This window comes from Chiloscyllium plagiosum, unplaced genomic scaffold (assembly GCF_037043375.1).
Source record: "Chiloscyllium plagiosum isolate Xiang-an unplaced genomic scaffold, Cpla_swu_hap1 HiC_scaffold_2, whole genome shotgun sequence".
Taxonomy (NCBI): Eukaryota; Metazoa; Chordata; class Chondrichthyes; order Orectolobiformes; family Hemiscylliidae; genus Chiloscyllium; species Chiloscyllium plagiosum.
Genome location: NW_028270140.1, coordinates 76,637,638 through 76,653,525, shown reverse-complemented (window position 1 = coordinate 76,653,525; position 15,888 = coordinate 76,637,638). Strand labels below are relative to the sequence as shown.

The 15,888-nt window shown below is 40.5% G+C and overlaps 1 protein-coding gene across 3 annotated transcripts in view; it reads left to right on the top strand.

The window, feature by feature from the left end:
- Nucleotides 1–15,888, top strand: part of rorb (RAR-related orphan receptor B) — a 262,305-nt gene that overhangs the window by 188,496 nt on the left and 57,921 nt on the right. For all 3 annotated transcript variants that reach the window (XM_043712184.2, XM_043712175.2, XM_087997921.1), the window contains exons 3-4: nt 13,121–13,262; nt 13,569–13,985. In XM_043712184.2, the coding sequence (XP_043568119.1) occupies nt 13,121–13,262; nt 13,569–13,985 (559 nt within the window). The remainder of the gene's footprint in view (nt 1–13,120; nt 13,263–13,568; nt 13,986–15,888) is intronic.

Sequence of the window (15,888 nt, the reverse complement as noted above, 5' to 3'; positions counted from 1 at the left end):
ATCCATTATGTCTTTATGCCAACAAATTAATACTAGTTTCATTCTGTCTACACCCATGCAAAACAATTTAACAAGTGTCTTGATTAATTGAAGCTATTGCATTAATACAAGTCTTTAGTATTCATCAGTCTAATTCGTCTCACTGAGAAAAGAACAGTTGAGATCCTGACCAATCAATAGAAAGAGGTAAAACAGCATAGTCTGTATACTTTACCTGATTAATTGAAGTAACATTTTCAAAGCTCAATGACAAGAGGGTAACTATTGCAGATCAGTTTTTTGTCTTCTTTCCCATTCAATTTACACTTCAACTCCTATTGGAGTGCCAAACTCAGTCCACAGGCAGTAATGCTCATTCAGCCTCTCAGAGCCTGAGTTTAACCTTACCCCCTCAGCAGGAATTTGACAAGTCCAGGTCAGGCACCTGTTTTACATCATGTCCAAATTTACTTCTGTATTCATCAATGGAGATTAATATCGGATGAGATGTTAACACCAACCCAAACACGCTCGCTCTTTCCACTGGGTTGGTTAAGTTAAAAGTGGGACTATTATATAAGTTTGGATGATAAACTTTAGTGGGTTAATTAATGACTGACTATATCAAGCAAGCATAGCTGGGGTTCACCATGTCAAAACATATGTGTTCCAGTGAAAGTTACACAATTCTGATAGGCAAGACTTCATGAAAACATTTTAAAATTACGATCAAGGAAAAGAATCCTGACTGATTATTTCCTCTCCCTAGCCTAGAAATGTAGATGCCAATTTTTGCAGTCATATTGCTATTGGACTTAGATCAACTAAGTCAGCAGAGAGCACAAATCAAACCTGGAGCAGCTGGTTTGAACGGATTAAGACTATATTACAAGGTCCATTTACTGCTCGCTTTTCTTCATGAGGATAGTTACAGGAAAATATTACTACGTTGTTGAAGTGATTATGATAGTAAATTAATCACATTCTTCATGGCAGTGCGACAGAACAAGAGAAACTAGGAAAGTAATACAATTCAGCAACAACTTAAATCTATATAATGACTTCAGTGTAGAAAAACAAATCAGCCATATAATTTTTTTTAAAAGTTGCAACCCATAAGGAGATATTCCGTGGTGTTATAAGAAACTTGCTTAAATTATTGTGCTTAAGGGATTTTTTTTAAAGAGTGCTGCAGAGAGTTGAGGAGGAATTTTAGAGTATTATGCCAAGACCGCAGCTGTAAGAGCTGCCATTGGTTTGATAAACAGAGGGAGACAAGCTAAGAGTTCCATTGAAAGGATATTGGATACAAAATTGGACTCTGTAAAGGAGCAGATAGATCTGCAACAAGTCCTTAAGGTCCAACTCGTTATGCGTGACCAATGTAGTTGTACTTACTGCTGCCATGAAATATACCTCCTTGTTATCCAGGAACAGTGCAACTACAGTAACCACTCTATGGTCATAGAGAAGTACAGTACAGAAATAAATCCTTTGGTCCAACTCGTCCCTGACAACCAGATATCCAAACCTAATCTAGTCCCATTTACCAGCACTTGGCCCATATCCCTCTAAACCCTTTCTATTCACCCATCAAGATGCTTTTTAAATGCTGTCATTGTACTCGCCTCCACCACTTCCTTCGGCAGCTCATTCCACACACACACCACCCTCTGCATTGAAAAAGTTGTCCTTTAGGACCCTTTTATATCTTTCTACTCTCACCCTAAACCCATGCCTTCTAGTTCTGGATTCCCCCATCCCAGGGAAAAGACTTTATCTATTTATCCTATCCATGCTCCTTATGATTTTATAAACCTCTATGTGGTCACCCCTCAGCCTCCCATGCTCTGGGGAAAACAGCTCCAGCCTGTTCAGCCTCTCCCTATAGCTCAAATCCTCCAACCCTGGCAACATCCTTGTAAATCTTTTCTGAACCCTTTCAAGTTTCACGACATTCTTCCCATAGGAAGGAGACCAGAATTGTACACAATATTCCAAAAGTGACCTAACCAATGTCCTGTACAGCTGCAACATGATCTCCCAACTCCTATACTCCATACTCTGACCAATAAAGGAAAGCATATCAAACGCATTCTTCACTATCCTATCTACCTGCGACTCCACTTTCAAGGAACTATGAACCTGCACTCCAAGGTCTCTTTGTTCAGCACCATCTTACCATTTTATTTGCTTTCCCAAAATGCAGCACCTTGCATTTATCTAAATTAAACTCTGTCTGCCATTCCTCAGCCCATTGGCCCATCTGATCAAGATCTCATTGTTCTCTGAGATAACCTTCTTTGCTGTCCACTAGACCTCCAATTTTGGTGTCATCTGCAAATTTACTAACTGTACCTCCTATGTTCACATTCAAATTATTTATATAAATGTTATATAATAATATGAAAAGTAGTGGACCCAGCACCGATCCTTGTGGCACTCCTGTGGTCTCAGGCCTCTAGTCTGAAAAGCAAGCTTCCACCACCGCCCTCTGTTTTCTATCTTCAAGCCAGTTCTGCATCCAAATCACTAGTCCTCCCTGAGACCTAACCTTGCTAACCAGTCTCCTTGGGGAACCTTGTCGAACACCTTACTGAAGTCCATATAGATCACATCCACCGCTCTGCCCTCATCAATCCATTTTTGTTACTTCTACAAAACCTCCCATGCACAAAGCCACATTGACTATTCCTAATCAATCCTTGCCTTTGCAAATACATATAAATCCTGTCCCTCAGGATTCACTCCAACAACTTGTCCATCACAGATGTCAGGCTCACCAGTCTATAGTTCTCTGGCTTTTCCTTACCACTTTTCTTAAATAGTGGTACCACATTAGCCAACTTTAGTCTTCTGGCACCTCACCTGTGACTATCAATGATACAAGTATCTCAACAAGCCCAGCAATCACTTCCCTAGCTTCCCATAGTGTTCTAGGGTACACCTGATCAGGTCCAGGGGGCTTTAACTACTACTTGCATTTCAAGACATCCAACACCAACACCTCTGTGATATGGACATTTTTCAAGATGTTACCATCTATTTCCCTGCGTTTTATATCTTTCATGTCCTTCTCCACAGTAAATACTGATGCAAAATACTAATTTCATATTTTTCCCCCATCTCCTGTGGCTCAACACATCAGCTGCCTTTGAGGTGCCCTGTTCTCTCCCTAGTTGCCCTTTTGTCCTTAAATGTTTTTATAAAAATCCCTTTGGATTCTCCTTAACCCTCTTTGTCAAAGCTATCTCCCGTTCTCTTTTTGCCCATCTGATTTCCCTCTTAAATATTTCTTCTATTGCCTTTATATTCTTCTAAAGATTCACTCATTCTCTGATGTCTATAGCTGATATATGCTTCCTTTTTCTTCTTAATCACAACCTCAATTTCTCTAGTCATCCAGCATTCCCTACGCCTACCAGCCTTTCCTTTCACCCTAACAGGAATATACTGTCTCTGGACTCTCGTATGCTCATTTTTGAAGGCTTCCCATTTTCCAATCGTCCCTTTACCTATGAACATCTGCCCCCAGCCAGCTTTTGAATGTTCTTTCCTAATACGGTCAAAATTAGCCTTCCTGCAATTTAGAAATTCAACTTTTAGATCTGGTCTATCCTTTGCCAAAACTATTTTAAAACTGATAGAATTATGGTCGCTAGCCCCAAAGCGCTCCCCAACTAACACCTCAGTCACCTGCTCTGTTTTGTTTCCCAAGAGTAGGTCAAGTTTTGCACCTTCTCTAATAGGAACACCCACATACTAAATCAGAAAAAATTCTTTTCAACACTTAATAAATTCATCTCCATCTAAACCCTTAACACTATGGCAGTCTCAGCCTATGTTTGGAAAGTTAAAATCCCTGTCCATAACCATCCTATTATTCTTACAGATAACTTGGTTTATGCTATGCCACTAATCATTGGCTAAGACAGTACAAAGACAAAGGAGGATTAGTGGCAGAAAGCTACCTTAAACAAGCCTTACCTAGCACTGCACTACTTGTTGAGTTAGCAAATACCGCAACATGTGATAAGGGAAGGTATTCTCGATTCCAGGTGCTAGGAGGGTCATCTGAGAATTTACCACAAGGGTGCAATGATGCAGATCTGATGCCCACTATTCAGGGAAGAGGTCTAAAAGGCCCAGAAGAAAAATAAGGTAAAAATTGCAAACAAGTGAGTTTACCACTTTGAGCATATCAGTGCTTTCGGAAGAGACAGACAGTCAGTCAGCAAATGAAATGTAAAGCATGAGAAGGAAGATGAAGGGACCTGGAATACCAAATGCCAAGTTGCCATGAAAAATTAATTTGAGTTATTTACCGGTAACCATAAATTTTAATTCTCTTCACAGTCGCACATTTAATCTTCCCTTTATCGTTAGCATCACAGTGTTTGCATGGCCATAGTACAAGAATAAGAACATCTACCACACAAATGTTCCAACCCATAAATGTATTATAAGTGAAATGATTCCATATTGCATACAAATATAAACTGATCATTGCAATACATTCCCTTAGGGGCTGTATTCCATGAGGTCTGGTTTGCTCTGACATTGGTGGTCACAACCAGCTTTGTGAAAGGCAGCTGACAATGGTGGATAAGCCTGTAAATAGTCGTGAAGGTTGGCCTAGAGTATGTGCAAACCCAGAGAGTCTAGTTGAAGAGTGCACCATCTCCGCTTGGGTGCCAGGGCTGGAGGACAAATGCTGTCATGCTGAGACAGTACAGTACGTTTGAGTATCAAGGTACTGCTACTTTACTAGAATGGGGTCTCAAAAATTCCTTTGTTGAAGGGCAGGTCACAAGACTGTTGTAAAGCCCTTTGAGCAGCTAATGCACAGTCATAAAAGTAGAAGTCTGAGTTTACATGGCAGTAAGTTGGCCTTGCGTGACAGCAGTCCGATTTGCATGTGGAAATTGTCTTTTCACCATCAGGTACTGCATTTTAATCAGATTTACAAATGTGAAAACAGAGTTGGCCACCATTTTCCTTTTGGTATTGATGGACTCCAAGCCCCACATATAGCCCAATGCCAAGTTAATGCTGAACGATTTCCTGCTCCTTGATATCAAACATAAATTAGCTGGTAACCCACTCATGCCTGATGTGTCCTACCACATGCAGATCTCACCTCTAATCAAACCTCTGAGATCTGCACAACATCAGTAACTAACCTGGCAGCTGCAAATGAATCTCAAACTATTTCAACGTGGTGTCTTCATCTTCACTTTCTCCTTTGTGATCCTGCATTGCCTGGCCAGGTTTGACATCTCATTGTAAGGTCATTGAATTCCTTATGGTACTGCAGTACCACTGTTCAGATTGGATTACTGCCATTGACCACCTCTGATATCTACTCACACTTTATTTTGAATCTCTGTGTGTGTAGACCCTCCAAACCCCCTGTATTTAACAAATCCCTCTCCTCGTTTTCATTTCTTCCATCCAAGGTTCTAGTGCACATCTGAAAACAGTAGAATTCACCCTTTTGCATCTTGTGTAATTACTCAGTTACTATCCCAGTTTCATTCTCTTTATGACTCTCAGCATATTCTGCAAAACAGTTGACTTCTCCGTTCAGATGTAAAGGCCAGCATTAGGCATTTTTGAGTCCCTTGCAAATGCATGTAGTCAACACACATTTTAATGCTGCACCTATTGAATGAGCAGGTTGCATGAAGATAGCACATTGCCTGCATCTCGACCTTCAGGTGTGTGTTAACCATGCATTACCATCACAATGCTATCCCCAGAGAGATTAGAAGATGTGATGGGGTTAGTTTGCATTGTTTGGAATGGTCAGGTAATAATGTTTTTAAACAGAAGCCTGACAATTTTAAAATTGGGACCAAAATACATCAACAAAGATAGGGCGGATGCAGCAAATCCTGCTCAGCACAATAGGGAATTAAAAGGATGGTTTTAGGTAACACAACATTTCTGGAGGGTGAAGAATAGGAAGTCAGCAAGAAGGCCCCTGTAAAAATAAATTATGAACTCTAATTGGTAAATGATTCACATCAAAAATGCTGAAGTATGGGTAATATTACAGAAGTAAAATTCAGATTGTTTTGTGATAGAGATTATGGGATTTGAATAGGATGCTCAGATTATGAATAGTCTGGTTCAGTTTCAAGAGATTAGCAATGCTTCAAGCCAGACAGTGAAGGATAGAATTCAATCTTAATCATTAATACTTCCACATTTTTATTTCCATAAAATTGCCAGCTTGCACTTCCAAACCTAACAACTACAGTTTCAGAAATTGCTGGAAAAGCTCAGTAGGTCTGGTAGCATCTGTGGAGAGTATTCAGAGTTAACGTTTCTGGTCGAGTCACCCTTCCTGAATTGAGGAAGGGTCACTCAACCCGAAAACGTTAATTGATTTCTCTCCACAGATGCTGCCAGACCTACTGAGCTTTTCCGATACTTTGTTTTTGTTTCTGATTTACAGCATCTGCAGATCTTTTGGGTTTTAACTATAATTTTAGCATGGTCCTTTATGTAAGAACACAAATGAATCCCTATTTCATGTCCAGCATCTGAACATAATAAACAGCACTTATACAATTTTCAAGGAGGGACTCTCATTGTGTAGTGGTAGTCTAATTGATACCACACTAAAAATTCCCTGATTCAAATCCCACCTGTTCCAGAGGTATGCAATAATATCCATAAGACCATAAGACATAGGGGCGGAAGTAAGGCCATTCGGCCCATCGAGTCCACTCCAACATTTAATCATGGCTGATGGGCATTTCAACTCCACTTACCCGCATTCTCCCCGTAGCCCTTAATTCCTTGTGACATCAAGAATTTATCAATTTCTGCCTTGAAGACATTTAGCGTCCCAGCCTCCACTGCACTCTGTGGCAATGAATTCCACAGGCCCACCACTCTCTGGCTGAAGAAATATCTCCGCGTTTCTGTTCTGAATTTATCCCCTCTAATTCTAAGGCTGTATCCACAGGTCCTAGTCTCCTCGCCTAACGGAAACAATTTCCGAGCATCCACCCTCTCCAAGCCATGTATTATCTTGTAAGTTTCTATTAGATCTCCCCTTAATCTTCTGAACTCCAATGGATACAATCCCAGGATCCTCAGCCGTTCCTCATATGTTAGACCTACCATTCCAGGGATCATCCGTGTGAATCTCTGCTGGACACGCTCCAGTGCCAGTATGTCCTTCCTGAGGTGTGGGGACCAAAACTGGACACAGTACTCCAAATGGGGCCTAACCAGAGCTTTATAAAGTCTCAGTAGCACAACAGTGCTTTTATATTCCAACCCTCTTGAGATAATTGACAATACTGCATTTGCTTTCTTAATCACGGACTCAACCTGCATGTTTACCTTTAGAGAATCCTCAACTAGCACTCCCGATCTCTCTGTACTTTGGCATTACGAATATTCTCACAGTTTAGAAAGTAATCCATGCTTCTATTCTTTTTCCCAAAGTGCAAGACCTCGCATTTGCTCACATTGAATTCCATCAGCCATTTCCTGGACCACTCCTCCAAACTGTCTAGATCCTTCTGCAGCCTCCCCACTTCCTCAGTACTACCTGCCTGTCCACCTAACTTTGTATAATCGGCAAACTTCGCTAGAATGCCCCCAGTCCCTTCATCCAGATCATTAATATATAATGTGAACAGCTGCGGCCCCAACACTGAACCCTGCGGGACACCGCTCGTCACCGGCTGCCATTCCGAAAAAGAACCTTTTATCACAACTCTCTGCCTTCTGTCAGACAGCCAATCCTCAATCCATACCAGTAGCTCACCTCGAACACCATGGGCCCTCACCTTACTCAGCAGCCCCCCGTGTGGCACCTTATCAAAGGCCTTTTGGAACCCATCAGGGCCAGGAGATTTATCAATTTTAAGACCTTTTAGCTTTTCTCACACTTTCTCTTTTGTAATGGCAACCATACTCAACTCAGCCCCCTGACTCCCTTTAATTGTTGGGATATTACTCATGTCTTCCACTGTGAAGACTGACGCAAAGTACTTATTAAGTTCTCCTGCTATTTCCTTATCTCCCATCACTAGGCTTCCAGCATCAGTTTGAAGTGGCCCAATGTCTACTCTTGCCTGTCATTTGTTTCTTATGTATTGAAATAAACTTTTACTATCATTTCTAATATTACTGGCGAGCCTACCTTCATATTTGATCCCCTCCTTCCTTATTTCTCTCTTTGTTATCCTCTGTTTGTTTTTGTAGCCTTACCAATCTTCTGATTTCCCAGTGCTCTTGGCCACTTTATAGGCTCTCTTTTTTTCTTTGATACATTTCCTGACTTCCTTTGTCAGCCATGGCTGTCTAATCCCTCCCCGGATAATCTTTCTCTTCTTGGGGATGAACCTCTGTACAGTGTCCTCAATTTTACCCACAAACTCCTGCCATTTTTGTTCTACTGTCTTCCCTGCTAGGCTCTGCTTCCAGTCTATTTTTGTCAGTTCCTCTCTCATGCCCTCATAATTACCTTTACTTAACTGTAACGCCATTACATCCGATTTTGCCTTCTCTCTTTCAAACTGCAGACTGAACTCTACCATATTATGATCGCTGCTTCCTAAGTGTTCCCTTACTTTAAGATTTTTTTATAAAGTCTGGTTCATATCTCTCAACAGGTTGATTAGAAAATAGCTGCAATTTACAAAGTGGGCTTGGTCATACAGTAGTTGTGTCTCAACCCCTGAGCCAGGAGATTGGGTTCAAGTCCCACCTCAGGATTTGATAAGTGTGGAAGTGTCATGACAGGCTTGAATAGGTTCATTTTAAAATTAATACAACTTACAAGGGAGGGGGTTGGAGTCATTACAAGAGTGCAGAGCTTGAGATCTGAAGGCAATCATATGTGCTTCTTGTGCTTTGCTGGAGCACACTGCGAATTATCTAAGATTAGGTAGTGGACAAGCAGTCTGACAACAAAGCAATGAATGAGTCTAGAGAGGTAGAACCTATGTGAAACTCAGTGTAGAATCATGTCTGCTAATGTAATTTTTCATTAAGATCAAAGACGTGACAAAGCATATATCCCTCAGACATTCTGATAGTAACAGGATGGTGGCAGGATGAGAGCTCATTACGAGAGATGCTTTGACAATGATTGGATAAGTAAGAGCAAAATCAAACATGGACTGCCTCACTGAGCCGAACAATAGAGGCAATTGGTGCTGTTGATCATATCAAAAGCTGCAAGGAGGTTGAAGTGGAAAGTCACTGTTACAAACTTGGTTATTTATGACCAGGATAGATGAGCATGAATTTGGGGAGTGCAACACATTCTATGGAGAGAAGGTGGATATTCAAGCTGTCACAATAGTCTTCAAGCCTTGGGTGGCATAGATGAATGTTTGATGAAGTTTGAAAGTGCTACAGTTGAGATCTGAGTTTGTTATATTTTGAGACTGTAGCCTAAATTTAGGGAAAATGAAGAAGATAAATTACCTGTTCTGAAGCCTACCTGATAGTAAGCTTGGGGCATTTCATTGTGAGAAGTCAAGGAGGACTGACATTGCTTTACTGAGAAGAAGGTACAAGGTATTTATACTAATAGACAATGCAATGTCTGAGTCTACAATGAGTACATTTTGAAGGTGTTAGGTTGTAAACAGTTGTGCTGTGAACAATCCATTATTTCTAAGATGAAAGGGAATGGAGGTCAGTGGAATATATGGGGATGAGTGCATATTCTTGACTTTTATTGATTTTAATTTGAGGTACACACCATAGATGTTCATATAAATTGACTGATGAAGCCTCCAAAAATCCTTCCAAAATAGGTGTCAACTTGTATGCATTGCTGAAGTACATTTCCAAAAGTTGAACTATGGATGTCAGACTCTCCAGTATAACTCAATGTGGATGTTATTTCTAACAGCCATTACTTGATCTAATTGTTTATATGGAAATTGAACATATCACACACTAATAAATTGCATTTTTATATAGGCCACAGACACACCAATTTCACAGACATTATCAATCATTAAGTTCAGTACATCCACATTGATCCAACTGTTTTGTGCAGTGTATTTAGTCTAGCATGGTTGAAAATTATGGGAGACTTTAATTTAATTCCATCAGAAGTGCAAGCTAGTAGCACCTTGAATTTTGTTATCTCATGTCCTGTTATTTTCATTAGAATTTTTCTTGAACCCTTCCACTCCATACTTTGGCTGCAGGGCATAACAAAAGTTACTAGCACTTCATTCATGTTGGCTTAATGGGTAATTGTGTTTTTACCACTATCTGATGGTGAATTACTGGTAGCTAGTCATTTTAATTTCATGTTCTTTGATAGTCTTTGAGCAGTTTTGGTCTTCAAAGTTTGTGAGAAGATTTGTAGCTCGGGTGCTCGTTGTGGTGGTCCTGTTCGCCGAGCTGGGAATTTGTGTTGCAGACGTTTCGTCCCCTGTCTAGGTGACATCCTCAGTGCTTGGGAGCCTCCTGTGAAGCACTTCTGTGATCTTTCCTCCGGCATTTGTAGTGGTTTGAATCTGCCGCTTCCTGTTGTCAGTTCCAGCTGTCCGTTGCAGTGGCTGGTATATTGGGTCCAGGTCGATGTGCTTATTGATTCAATCAATAACAGCCTCTAGGAATTCCCTGGCTGTTCTCTGTTTGGCTTGTCCTATAATAGTAGTGTTGTCCCAGTCGAACTCATGCTTGTCATCTGCGTGTCGACACAACCAGCTATCCTTAGTAGCCACACACGCAGATGACAAGCAACATGAGTTTTCTAGAGGCCTGGCACTCATCCACAGATTCAATCAATAAGCACATCGACCTGGACCCAATATACCGACCACTGCAACGGACAGCTGGAACTGACAACCGGAAGCGGCAAATTCAAACCACTACAAATGCCGGAGGAAAGATCACAGAAGCGCTTCACAGGAGGCTCCCAAGCACTCAGGATGTCACCTAGACAGGGGACGAAACATCTGCAACACTAATTCCCAGCTCGGCGAACAGAACCACAACAGTCTTGGTCTTCTACTTTACACTAAATTGTTCCACTCCTTGAATCAACTTCACAAATTGGCTAATAGTCTAAAATCTTAGTTAGATTCTGTTTACTTTGACCTATTTTGTGGGATAATGTAACTACCCTGACAATTTTCCAGAGCTCTTATATATATGCACATGATGCACACTTCTCACTATGAGACCAGTGGCTGGCCTGTCTTCTGACTGTGCATTTTTCTTTGGCACCTTCTTCAGAGCAAATTCTTCCTTCAATTCATGCACCGGTTTATCACTAACGCCAAATTCACTCACCACAACAGTTATTTGATCAGTTACCAATTATTACGTTTGTCTTGAAAGCAGTTTCATACTCATTCAAATCGATGGAAGACCTATTTTGCTTTGTCACTCACTATGGCATATGCTATCTGCTGTGCGTGAGTTTACTTGAAGTCTTATACATCCTCTTTATAGCACAGCTGACATATCGCCTGCTTGATCTCATGTGTCTCACAGCATAAGGTAAGTCAAACATGCTTTTGTGAAGTGAAGAATTTAGAACAACTACAGACATGGGTATTACATTAGGTAGCAGAAAACTGAGGTTGACTGATTTGCCAAGTAAATGCAAAAGCATAATTGTTTTAGTGTTTGAAAATATGGAGTAATCTTATTCACCAGGCTGACTTTTATGTCATTATCTCCGGTATGTAATACTCCTATGAAGGCTTCAAAAAATGGGAATATTCAGCATTTGAATATTACTGTGGAGTAAGTTTCTCAGGGTGGTGTTCAGGTGATGGGTGAACAGAATATTCCAGCCAGTCACCTGATACCTCGATATGGGGACGGCACAGTGGCACAGTGGTTAGCACTGCTGCCTCACAGCACCAGAGACCTGGGTTCAATTCCTGCCTCGGTCAACTGTTTGCACATTCTCCCTGGGTTTCCTCCAGGTGCTCCAGTTTCCTCCCACAGTCCATAGATGTGCAGGTTAGGTGAATTTGCCATGCTAAATTGCCCGTAGTGTTAGGTGAAGGGGTAAATGTAGGGGAATGGGTCTGGGTGGGTTGCTCTTCGGAGGGTCGATGTGAACTTGTTGGGCCGAAGGGCCTGTTTCCACACTGTAGGGAATCTAATCTAAGTCATAAAGATGTCAGCTGGAATCTGTTGCATGAGACCAGGTCTATTGGAAGGTTTATTTTGTTGGAAGTCTGATCTCAGACTTAGGATGTAGTGGGGCTAGAAAGAGGAAACCATTGTTGAAATAATTCATGATGTTTTAATACAATCTGGAAGACCAGATTGTGGGCGGCACGGTGGCACAGTGGTTAGCACTGCTGCCTCACAGCGCCAGAGACCCGGGTTCAATTCCCGACTCAGGCGACTGACTGTGTGGAGTTTGCACATTCTCCCCGTGTCTGCATGGGTTTCCTCCGGGTGCTCCGGTTTCCTCCCACAGTCACAAAGATGTGCGGGTCAGGTGAATTGGCAATGCTAAATTGCCCGTAGTGTTAGGTTAAAGGGGTAAATGTAGGGGTATGGGTGGGTTGCGCTTCGGCGGGTCGGTGTGGACTTGTTGGGCCGAAGGGCCTGTTTCCACACTGTAAGTAATCTAATCTAATCTAAAAAAAACCCATTCCTGTTCTTTCTGGCTTGCCACACACAAATAAATAAATAAAACTTACCTTTTGGATTCCTCTTTGAAACTGAAACTTCAAAATTCTAGAACTCTGAAATTCTAATCTGAAAATGGTAGTTGATGGTCCTGTGTATATTAATAGGATCCTTAAGTGTACATTAAAACAATATTCATGGAAGTGCTCTTTATTCACAGAGACAGAAACTCCCATCTTTAGCTCCTCTTTCGATAGGTATGGGACAGAAACTCACCACATCTTAAATTCACTGCTCTGTTTCCATTGGCAGCAGGTTTCAAAATCTCACCCTAACGTGAAATACAAGCTGATTTTCTATAAACTTGTTAAAATGAATTTCTACTTGTTAAAGCATTTACTTTATCTCAAAAATATCAATGCAAAGACAGGTTTATATGATTGCTTTAATAAATCATTCATGCAGCAAACTTGGAAGTACATCTCGAAAATGAATATAACATTTAAAAAATATATATAACCTATGACTCTTATTATTTTAGGGATTCTTTAGGAGGAGTCAGCAGAACAATGCCTCTTACTCCTGTCCTCGACAGAGAAACTGTTTAATCGATCGAACTAATCGGAATCGTTGTCAGCATTGTCGCCTGCAGAAATGTCTTGCCCTTGGAATGTCTCGTGATGGTAAGAATAGGGAAAAATTTTAAGATTTTGAGGATTACTCTCGTGGAGTTAGAATACAGTAGGAGGAAGTTGGTGTGTGGACAGACCATTTAGGCTAATTCTTTGCTGTAATATTTAAGTAATTCAATGTGACGCTATGCTAAGACAAATATCCCGTTCCTTTTGGCCAGAAGTCAGTGATTTTAGTATTTTAGATGACATCGTTATGAGATTATGATGGTTGGAAATAGTAAACATTCTTTCAACTCCGAGTTTCTTGACAATAAACCCTCTTTTTGTTGTTGTTGTTGTTTGCTCCCTTCACAGCTGTAAAGTTTGGGAGAATGTCCAAGAAGCAGCGGGACAGTCTATATGCCGAAGTCCAAAAGCACCAACAGAGACTACAAGAGCAACGGCAGCAGCAGAGCGGTGAGGCAGAAGCCCTCACCCGTGTCTATACAAACAGCATCAGCAATGGCTTGACAGACCTGAACAACGAAATTGGTGGCACTTATTCAAATGGACATGTCATTGATCTTCCAAAAGTACAATCTGAGGGAGCTAATGGATATTACAGTGTAGATTCTGCTCAACCATCACCAGATCAGTCTGGGATAGACATGGCTGGAATCAAGCAAATAAAACAAGAGCCTATTTATGACCTCACCCCTGTTCCAAACTTGTTTACGTATAGCTCTTTTACAAATGGTCAGCTGGCTCCTGGAGTAACAATGACTGAAATAGGTAGGTCTGGTAAGAAAAAGTAATCCTTTTCTTTTTGAACATATTAATTGTTGCCAATACAATCTAATCTGCGGTATTTATTTACACCTTCTGCGTGACAATGACCATGTTACATTAGAAATCATTTGGCGAATGTTGATCTGAGACTTAGTATTCATTTCATTGAGTGAATGATTTGAGAAAGGTGCATCTAAAGTTGAAGCTTTTGGTTCGCTGTCTCAAAACTGCTGATACTGGAGTCTGTACCTGACATGGTTTAGAATTGACAGGTGACTGCACTGTCGTAAAGTTTGCAAAATTCTAAGTAGCAAAAAAAACAAGGCTACTTTTGTGCTTTAGTAATGAATGAGCACCTGGGTGGACATCAAAAAAACAACCTGAACAAGAAGTTATATTCCTGAAAAATGAAGCATGTTGACAGAAAATTTGGTATTTTCTGTCACCTTCCTAATTTAATTTTCACCTATGTGCCTGACTCAGTACTTTTAATTTAGTGCAAAAAAGGAAAAAATGTCCATCAGTCCAGTTCCAGTGTTTATGATGTGTCATTGGACTAGCAATCCAAAACACCAGGCTAATGTTCTAGGAATTAGGATTCAAAGCACACCATGGCATATAGTAATCTTTTGAATCCATTAAAATGGCACCTACATAACCACTGTCAATTGTCAGAAAAAAAGACATCTGGTTCACTAGTGTTCTTAGGGAAGGAAATTGTTATCCTTACCTGGTCCTGCATACATGTGAATCGTGATCCACAATATAATTGGTTTTCAACTGCCATCTAGGCAATGAAGAATGGGCAATAACTGCTGACCTTGCCAGTGACACCCACATTTCATGAATTATAAAAAGTCATCAAATGTTTTGGTGCTTTTCATCAAAGGCTTATATAATCTTGCTGATCTTGCCTTAATATTTCTTTAGTTGGTTGAGAAGTCTTTTCCATGGGGTCAGTTTTCATGTCTTGATCCTTATTTGAATGGAGGCAAATGGGATTTAAAATGGGGAGGGACTTGACTCTGATTCCTGCCCCATTCCTGCTGTAAGCTTTTAATGGCCCTGGCATTAAGTCACAGATAGTGAGCCTCCTATGCTGCAGTCCCATACTTGCCCATTTCATTGCAGGACTAGCCATTTGCAACTCCGTTATTTTCATAGAGTTGGATTGATTTGTTGCAAGAAGTTAGTCGAACCACCTCAAGGGAAGTCAGAAACCATGGGGAAGCTTAGTCTGGAGTCAAATCTTTTAATAAGAAGTTCAAAATGTGTTGGCACCTTCAGGGTTTTGTAATATAATGGGATATGATAAGTTAAATGGCTTTGACCAACATTGTGAAAGTTTGGGTGTATTTGAGTACATTATGCGTTTGGTAAAATGTTCTTCTGAATTGACTGTTATTAAGATTTTAAATGTTCATATTATATGCAATTTAATATTTTCTTTGTTCGAAAGTCCAACCATCTGTTCAATCTCACAAGCATTGGAGTAAATGGTTATCTGTTCTAGTGCTTCAAAAGGCTTCAAGCTATTCAACCCAGCAAGTTCTTAACCAGCTTCAAAGTGTTTAATATTTCAGATCTGGAGGATTTGTTAACATAGTTGTGCAAGTGATGTTTGTCTGAGCTCTAAACCTACTACTGGATTAATTTCAATCAGGATTGTTGACAGAATTGTGAAATAGATTGTGAGTTTTATTTTTTATGTCAATTTTATCAGCTTCTTAGATGATTATAGTTTTAAAATTAATGAATGGCAGTATTTTGAACTGTTTTGACAGTTTCATGACCATGAAAGAGTTCCCAATGTTATGATAGGGTTCATGAATTCTGTCCTTTGTAGAGAATATGAGGTGGCATGATTGGGTGTGGGGGAGGAATGAGGGGTGTGGAGCACAAGGTA